The following is a 9,269-nucleotide window of genomic DNA, read 5'->3' as shown; positions in this document are numbered from 1 at the left end:
GAGTCATTTGGTTTATGGCTTAGCTTTATGCAGTAATCACAGATGTGATTACATAAAAACTTAACTACAATACATAATAATCTGTCTTTACTGTACTGGGTTAAATATTTTGTTTCCCTGTGTAACTAAAAAAGTAATGGACACATTTGTTTGTTTGGTCATACAAACTATCTATATGGAATCATCACTCAAATCTGATTAAATAAACATAAGTATTGCAGTAAATGATAACGTAAAAACACATCAAAGTTTTAGTTCAGTGAAAGAATCATCACTGTCTGAAGTCAACTTTTCAATCTGCAGCGGTGGCTCATGAGGTACAGCAGGTTGGTCTTCTGATCAGAGGGTCAGCTGTTTGATCCCTGGCTCCTCAACATGTCGACATGCTGAAGTGTCTTCGGACCCGACACTGAACCCCCGCTGTGTAAGCAGTGAGTGCGTGTGTGTGTGTGTTTGTGAGTGAATCATCACTGAGAGGCTAAACACTCAGAAAACAGATTTGTAAACGGGCTAAAGAGGATTGTCTGTCTGTCTGTCTGTGGTCCCTGTCTGTCTGCAACACTTGCCAAATCAAAGGCAGGAGTCTTTAAACCAATGTAGTAAAACATTACTGAGGAACTTTGGACTGTACGGACTTCAAAGTTGTGATTGGGAACTTTGAACTGTGGAGGGCAGCATTGCACCTCTTAGTGTACAGCCTGCCGGAACTTTGTGGAAGAAGAAGAGATCTCAAACCCTTGTTGCCTCTCACACTCAGACAATCACCAACGTCTTTAAGAATACAGGGCTGAGGGGTTAAGGGAGGACAGTACCAACTTTTTATCCCTAACAGTACAGAATTAAAATGTTATTATGTTATTCATTTGTGTTTATTGCCTAGAAATGAATCCCATGTGGCATTAAAAACCACAATATGGCCACAACCCTGGCACTCTGACAGCTCCAAGTCAGTTTCATGGAACCAGGGTTTTACAGACAAGTGATAGGCCTATATTTTTTTTATATAAAGACAATTGCATGTAATTCTCATCCATTTCATGATTAGCGTAAGTAACGAGCAATCCAGTCAGTAAATTTTCCAACATTGGCGTAGACTCCGGGCTTGTACTTCTTGCCGCAGCCATCGCCCCAGCTCACCACACCAACGATGTGGTGCGTCCCGTTTCTCTCACACACCAGAGGACCACCAGAGTCGCCCTGCAGGGACAGAGAGCGACTTATACTAATCTGTACTGGTGAAGCAATAACCATGTTTTTAAACGTGTTTATAAACGTGTGCACTGACCTGACAGGAGTCGACACCTCCCTGCATGTTGCCCGCACAGAACATGCTGTCATCCAGCAAGTTTCCATACACGTGAGGAGCCTTGCATTTCTCCTGAGAGATCAGGAGGACGCGAGTGTCCAGCAAATGCTTAGTACCATACTTTTCTGCAAAAGATAGAGAGAGAGAGAGTGCTTATAAAGCTGGGGTAGCCTCAATATTTGTGGCTTTATTGATCAGTAATTTCCATGATTATCTTCCGGGATTATGTAATTGAAATGCTCTTGGCTTCGTTTACAGCCTTGGGGAAATCCAGCCCATGATGGGAGAAGTTGACCAATCACAGAGCAGTTCAGAGAAAGAGAGCGCTCCAGTTGTCCAGTTATTATACAGTTACTATTAGAGTAACAGGTTATCTCAGTTATCTCTACTGTCTCTTAGCGCAAAAGAGTCCTCAGAATCAGGAGTTCAAAAAGTAGCCAGGTAGCGGCTATATGATCAAGGAAGCGATAGCGTTACTTCAGACATTCATCACGGCAGAGTCTACCAAAAAGAGACAAAGTAAAACAAAGACAAACCACTGTTGGAGGAAGAGGAAACGACTGTCTGAGCCACACGGGTAAACGTTGGACTGGCTTTTTTTTCAATTAGCGAGAATTGAAAAACACAGAAGCATGGAAAACAGATGCCGACGGGCATGTTCATGGCTCTGCGGCATGTGTTCGCCATCTCCATTAAAAACAATTGCACCAGGACAGGAGAGGAGGGGGAAGGGAACGTTTTTACGACAGTGAGGATAAATGGATAGATGGATGTTTACGGTGGTGTCGTAAAAATATGTACTCCCAAACTGCTCCTATAAACGTCTTATTACCTATTTAATACTTCAAATATCGCCGTTGCTGACATGACACACACAGTGCCACCGGTGGGTTTGCAAAGCGATAATGACCATATATAAATCTAATGAATGTCATTAGTAACACTTGTATTTACTAATTATGAAAAAGCCTTTTTATGGCAGGTTTACTCAAGACACGATGTATGGGTTTAATTCATGGTGATGTAACTGAACGTTGGTCTTATTTGACGAATATAAAATCATCAATATGCATCAGCAAGGCCACTATCAAAAAAATGGATACTAAACATGTTGTAAAGCTCTTGTGAAGATATTTCTTTTCAAGATGGGTTAGTGCCAAAGGAGGTCACAGGAAATGTGTAGAGGTCTGTAGAGGCCATTTTGTTTGGTTATAACTGAAAAATGATGGTGAAACCTTTGCTAAAACGACCAAGCGAGACACAGAGATACAATAGAAGTCAGAGTGATCCCATGCAGCAGTCTACAGTATAAGGTGACATACTTACGTGTTTCAGTCACGCCCCATCCTGATATCACACACTCTGTCCCGCTGCTGAACGGTTGGCTCGGCAGACAGGCCGCCTTCACAAAGCGGGTTTCTTTGGCACAGTACGGCGACTGCGTGACTTGCAGCTGAAGCATGGCTGCACACGAGAGGCACAAACACACTTCAGGGTCAAAACTCAGTCCATTTGCATGTGTGTCATTACACACAAACAGCGGCTTACCAACGTCATTATGAACAGCAAAGGGGCTTTGCTTGTAATTCTCGTGCACAATGGCCCTCGCCACGGGAATGACCTGATCATACTCCTCGTGCTTCTCTATGTCCACTCCTCCCAGCACCACCTGCATTTCCATTCCACTCTCACTGGGCAAACAAACAAACAAACAGTCCCACAAAGGTGTTGATTTAAGAGGCTGACGCTGAATGCCGCTCATATGTATGGAAATAAATGACCGCTTTGAGCGTTTACATGCAGTGACCAGCAGTGAGAACCCAGCAGGACCCCAGGAGGATGCCACCACAGATGTGGCTGAAGGGTCCAGAGGAGCCCCTGGTTCTGGTCTGCAGGGAAACCTGCCAAGGGTGAGCCCCGGGAAGAGACTTCTTCCCTCCGATGATTCGGGATGAGCGGCCAGGCTGTGGCCTCCCACACTGAGAGAACTGCCTGCCTGGGGTGACTGCAGTCGGTTTGGTTTCATGCACGGTTGGTGGCGTAGCGGGAGCTGCGAGACAAAAATGTAAACCATCAAATACGAGCCCTGGAAAGTGTGTGTCTGTGTGTTGTTGTTGTGTGGGTATTTGTGTCCATAGGAAGTGAGGAATATGAGAGTGAGGAAAAGGGCTTTTGAGGGTTAAGACTTGGTTTTAAGGTTAGGATTAGGGTTTGGTATTTAGTGGTGATAGTTAAGGTTAGGTTATGTCAATAGAGTTAGGGTTAAAGTCCTCACTATGAATGCTGTGTGTGTGTGCAGTAAACAGACACTCATTGGGTGAGAATGGCTGCAGACAGTTTCACTATTGGGAGGTTCCCTGTTTGATAGGTAGAGAGGATGCAATTTTTTGTCAAAAAAAGAATTAAAAAGCACATTTGAAGTAATAATATGGTAAAAGACCTTTAAAGTAAATGTTCTATGCTGTTGTTTTTATTTAAAAATGACCAGAAACCCTGTTAGTGAGTGAAGAATGACAGTCCCCTGTTAGCCTGGTTAACATGTGTGTGTGTGTGTATGTGTGTGTGTGTGTGTGTGTTTGTTCACCTGCTGTACATTTCCTGACTTTACAGAAATCCCAGTCCAGTTTGCCTTTTTTGTTAATGTAGCACCAAGGTTTATCATCACCATCGGGATTCCTTCAATACAGAAATACTTCAATACAGGGTCATTACAATAAATGTAATCAAGGATCAATCTAAAAGCTCCATACAATAACATTTTCACTTATTTATTTCTGGTTTATTTATGTTTAGCTTATTCTAAAACAATCACAAATTGTGAAAAGATTCTCACGAGCCCTGGACCCTCATCCATGCTCCTGATTAAACTTTAATGTTTCCCCCCACCCCCCTTGTTTTAAGTTTATTGCTTTCTTTTAAAATATAGATAAAAGGGTAAAGGCGAAGGAAAGGAAATGTCATTTCCCTTTATAATATCTGTCCAGATAAAGCCAAGAAAAGAAAGTCATTCAGTGAAGGGCTAGAGAGGTTGTATGAATCTGGGTCACAGGTTTCTGTGTTAATGAGGTGTAATTGGAAGCACCTGTGTTCTCCCACAGCTGAGGCTAATTACCCTGCTGACAGGTTACATATGCAGGTTGCTGCAGTTTCCCTGTGTCTCCAGAGAATCAGCACGCTCTGTTCACTGTGTTCTTCTGTTTCCATTTAAATTCAAATGGAGTTTAGTGGGTTGTTTTTTTTTGTTTTGGTTCGTAACTTCATTTATGTAAATGCCTGTCATGTGTATGTCTAACATATCACACCGACATACTAATGCCATTTTCACGGAGTGCCAGTGTGTTACTTGTTCTTTTTCCTTTCTAATCCAAACAAAGCCAAAGTTGACACTGCACAAACTTGGCAGGTGCTATTTTTCAGCCTCTTTTTTCTGCTCTGCATTCTTTCCCTGAGCTGGAACAGATTCTCAACATTAACAAAACTGTAGTGCGTAACATGAAATATAAACAAATATCTGTCACATTTAAACCATTGTCAAATTAGTTAAAATAATGCCAATTAAGCTTATCAACTCCACAGGACTCGCTGTGTTTCTCAATGTAACGGTGTTTGGATCTCGAATGAAATGCGACTGCTTGAGTTTTGAGGCTAGAATGCTAGAACTCTCCCTGTGGTCTGATAGTATTGCCCATTTTTAGATGTTACATCATTTTTGTAAGACCAAACAGAAGCAGAATAATAATAACAACAACAACAACAGTTGATCAGTTTTTCTGAGTGAATGAGATAGAAGTGGAGAAACTTCCCCGTCTTGATCGCTGAATTTCGAAAGCTGAGATATCCCAGTTGTTTAGTTTAATCCAGGGTGACTTTGCTTTGGGAGATTCCCCTGTCTTTAAATCATCTTGATGGAATTGTTATGAGTTTATCGACGTTGTGCAGGCACCTCAGGACGAAAAAGAACACTAGTATGTGCTGGAGATTGTGATGTTTCTAAAAGATCATTTGAGTAAATACAGCATGCTTTTTCATGCATATAAAACGATGCACTTGAAATGCAGACAGGCTGGCTACGTCGTGACACAGGAAACAATCAGGAGATTATTAAAAATACTGGAATCTCAAGGGGGCGCAAGTGACTCTTCGTGCACCATAGTGGGCTACATGATCCTCCTGGAGCTTTGCAACTACGGAAGTGTACCCCAAAATGAGTCACATGGTTATGTCATCAGTGATGGCCGCTCACCTGCAGTAATTGTGCTGTCCTATTCCGTCATAGCCTGCATACGCAATGAAGGGATTCTCCCCTTTCTGTGCGATGAAAAAGGAATCCCAGTCCAGACACGTCTCCCCTTCAGCAGTCTCACTCACCATGCCGCGGTAAAACTCTCCATCACCTTGGTAGCAGTCGTTAGGCCCTAGAATCACAGTGGACCACTGATTTTTTTTAATTGCTCTGGATCATAGATAGATTCATAGATGAGTGAAGTGTTTTGTTGAAGTTCTATTCATCAGAGAGTTATATTTACCCACGTCACAGAATTTCCCACTGTACCCAACAGGACAGGAGCACTGGAAGGTGGTACGTTTGGGGCCCACCGTGCAACTGCCTCCATTCTGACAGGGATTGGACCTGCAGGGGGCGGCTGTGAACGCGGGCAAGAACATCAGTGTCGCCCAACCAAATCTTTCTCAATTTCAATCACATTTGAAAGATTGCAGACCTCTCTTGCAGTCGGGAGGTTTGAACGGAGCTCTGCACTTGCACTGGTAGAACGGAGCAGTCGACGTGAGGAGACAGTCTCCGTTGCCACATTTCACATTCTTGCAAACGTCTTTCACTGAGGAGAAAAAAGACATTCATTTCATTTTTAATGAATGAATGGCTGAATTTTGATTTGGACAATTTAAGGAAAGGCTTAGGAATGATCAGTAACAGGAATATTACACATTGATATATAACTATATTTGGTAACTTCCGCAGACATCCGAAACGTTTCCAAAATGCAAAAAGTACGATCTCTCGGCTCGGTCTTCTCCTGCATCTACGGTAATATCTCAGAAACTCCGAACACCAGATGTGTTGGAGCATACTCTCCGAGGACCAGGATTGAGAAACTAAAATAAAATAATGTTCCTTTCACTTTATTTGCGGTTTTCTTATATATTCATTGGATATAATTTTTTTTACCATAGACGGGCAAGGAACCAGATATGGTACCTTCATGGACCTTGATTTTCTATAGGAAAAGTGAGTGCCCTGTAAAGGGTTAAACCCGTATGGCTTCTGTTACCATATTCATATGCACTTAACGAATTAAGGAAATGAATTACAGAGAAGACAAGTTCATTTCAGTTTCCTTTCCCATCATACATGAAGGCAACACTTAATTGTGCGTCCATTTTCCATGCAATGAAACACTGCACTGTCAGTTTGTTGTGACCACCAGTGAAACAACACTTGTCAGGTGGATGGATTATAGTTTATACTTTTCTGTTGAGATAGTTTGACTCCTGTGGCTGTAACATCTGTTCACTCTGGGCCGTTTCCTGTTTTATTTTTGAAATCTTCTTCTCTCATTGCAGTTCTACTTACTTCCACACCCAACTGTTTGATTGCATGCCCCGCCCTCATTACGTGCACCTGTGTGCAATTAGCCACACCTGCAGTATAAAGTCTTCCCTCATCAGTTCTGTCTCTCTGTAGTTTCAGCCTCCAGTGTGTGACCCTTGTGCTCTTTGACGTTGCCCTCAGTGATTCTGGTATATTTGCTTATTCTGACTGCCTAGCTTTTTGTATCAGTGAATGCTTTTTGCTTAGTGATTGGGGTCACATGGTTCAAACAAATCAGTTTTAACCACATAGGTGAGCACAGGTCGACAGACCTACCTTTCTGACACCACTTCCCTGTGTAAGGATCAGGGCACCGACACGTGAAGCCCCCACTGGCATCGCTAGCACAGCTGCCACCGTTCAGACACGGATTTGAGGCGCACGGATCTACATGGAGACAGGATCTCGTCAGCATGCATAGATTGTGTTCACCAGTCACGGAGAGATCCGGACTAATCAATGAGTTGCAGATTGTACTGGAAGATGTTCGTAAAGGGACAATTCAGTTTTTTGTGATTGTGTGATGTAATGACCATAAACTCCCAAAAATAAGACACCAGGGAACTGATCTACAACATCAGCAGCAAACATTTTCCTGAGGGTTTAAGGGTCTCATCACTAGTAGTTTTAGGTCTTCTCAAAAAATAAATTATGTTCCCACATGGCACATTTCAGTGGACACCAGTGTGATTGACAGCTGGTAATATCAAATAGGTGGCTTCAAACTGGAGTTTATTGAATGAATGCATTTATTTATGTGGGTTTGAAATACAATAAAATAAAGAACAGTATCTGAAATGGAGTGGTGTGGAGTAAAAATGTATTCAATAAGTAAATGTAGTTTCTAGCCTGCTCTTTCTCTTTTTTATGTCAATTTTTATAAAGTCAATTTGGCCTTTATAGGGACCATATTTCTCTAAGCAATTGAGTACAGGGCCAAAACATCATGTCTTCATCAGGCAAAACAGTTAGTTTTTTTATTCTAATGTAAACTGTACAAAAATGTCCACAGAATTTTCAGAATAAAGGCTGTACAATGCTATATGACTTCGTAATTATTATGAAGAAAAGCCAACAGTTTAAAGAACTGTTGGGCTGGATATTAATGCTATTGGGTTGCCAGTTGCTGACCACAGTGGCATCTGTGGCTTTATTTCTCCATTTGACGACGTGCCTAAAGCTGGTTCTAGACACAGGGGGCGCACTGAGCATGTGTCAACACCTCTTACAACCACACATCAAAAACCTGAACTGTCAAATGATCTGTCGGAGTTAAAACAGCCTCCTTTCAATCCACTGCTCACTGACAGAGACATTTACCTGTGAAATCCAGGAGATCATACAACCAGTCATTCAAATCCGTGTCCTCTGCAGGGCTTCCAGTGACATACTCGTAATAATAATAATAGTCATAAGCTGTGAGGAAGATAAGAGCCATTTAATGTGTCAGTATAACAACAGTTTAAATGTACGGTAAAAACAAATCTGAGTGAAAGAGGTCTTTACCGTCGTCATTTGAGAAGCTCTGTAATTAAACCAAATATTTACCAGTTATTTATTATTCTGACTTGAGTCTTGTATCACGGCCACGACATTCACAAATACCACTTACCTGTCCGAAGGCAGTGAGTGCACACAGGTGTGAGAGTAAAGCTATGAAGCAGACTGACTTCATGTAGAGTCCGGCCATGATGGGACCAGAATATTGTGGTTTTGCTGAAACGGTCCTAAATAATCCCTCACAGGAACCTTGAGACCCTCCCTCCTGGTAATCATTGATATCTCCCATTGATCTGACAACAGTTGCATAAATGTCATTCATTGATTTTTTTTTTTTTTTTACCTTTTTATTTCTAGTGAGAATGTCAAAAGTAAAGCAAACAAGTAAAGCTCTTATTAACCATAAACATTCTAAAACTTATTTCAAAAAACTAATATAAATTCACACCGTTTATGCATTTAAAAATACTTGTGTAAAGGTCATCCTCCTGAAAAAAATCTGTCTACTCAGCAGTTTTTTGTAAACATTAGTGAGTGACCTGTTTCTCAATATGTGGGAGATTATCTTTTAAAGCAAACAGTTGATATTCTGCCAAAGTCTACGTGGAGACAATATGTGTGTTTTAATGAATATTCCCTTCTCAAAGTGACTGGGATTCCAAATAAAGGATCATAAGGTTGTTTTTGACATTTAATTGATTGCGATAACCCTTTTTGTTAATTTTCCCACAATAGCAGAACATATAGATGAAGCGGAAACTGGAAATTACTCAACCTGTTTAATCAAGTAACCAAAAAACTCATTCATTAGCCCAGACAAAATCTTTCAGACGGCACAAATATGCATCAAAA

The 9,269-nt window shown here is 41.4% G+C and overlaps 1 protein-coding gene across 1 annotated transcript; it reads right to left on the bottom strand.

Moving 5' to 3' along the window:
- Positions 1-850: 850 nt before the first annotated feature.
- habp2 (hyaluronan binding protein 2) lies at positions 851-8,635 on the bottom strand. The gene is made up of 13 exons (XM_044013466.1): positions 8,530-8,635; positions 8,424-8,442; positions 8,238-8,333; positions 7,194-7,304; positions 6,028-6,144; positions 5,833-5,949; positions 5,550-5,721; positions 3,891-3,982; positions 3,104-3,356; positions 2,855-2,997; positions 2,633-2,770; positions 1,286-1,431; positions 851-1,197 (listed from the first exon to the last, which is right to left on the bottom strand). The coding sequence occupies exons 1-13, from the start codon at positions 8,605-8,607 to the stop codon at positions 1,042-1,044; spliced, it is 1,638 nt and encodes a 545-aa protein (XP_043869401.1). The 5' UTR covers positions 8,608-8,635; the 3' UTR covers positions 851-1,041.
- Positions 8,636-9,269: the final 634 nt, after the last annotated feature.

Source organism: Solea senegalensis, linkage group LG18, assembly GCF_019176455.1.
Source record: "Solea senegalensis isolate Sse05_10M linkage group LG18, IFAPA_SoseM_1, whole genome shotgun sequence".
NCBI classification, from domain to species: Eukaryota; Metazoa; Chordata; class Actinopteri; order Pleuronectiformes; family Soleidae; genus Solea; species Solea senegalensis.
Note: the sequence above shows the minus strand (reverse complement) of the source record. Positions and strands in the feature narration are given on the sequence as shown.

What these genes read in the sequence shown, in the direction of transcription:
- habp2 (XM_044013466.1), bottom strand. Translation starts at nt 8,607, where the DNA reads ATGGCCGGACTCTACATGAAGTCAGTCTGCTTCATAGCTTTACTCTCA. An exon ending in AGGGAAGTGGTGTCAGAAAG is followed by an intron (nt 6,145 to 7,193) that starts GTAGGTCTGTCG and finishes TTTTCTCCTCAG; the next exon opens with TGAAAGACGTTTGCAAGAAT. An exon ending in GAGGTGTCGACTCCTGTCAG is followed by an intron (nt 1,198 to 1,285) that starts GTCAGTGCACAC and finishes CTGTCCCTGCAG; the next exon opens with GGCGACTCTGGTGGTCCTCT.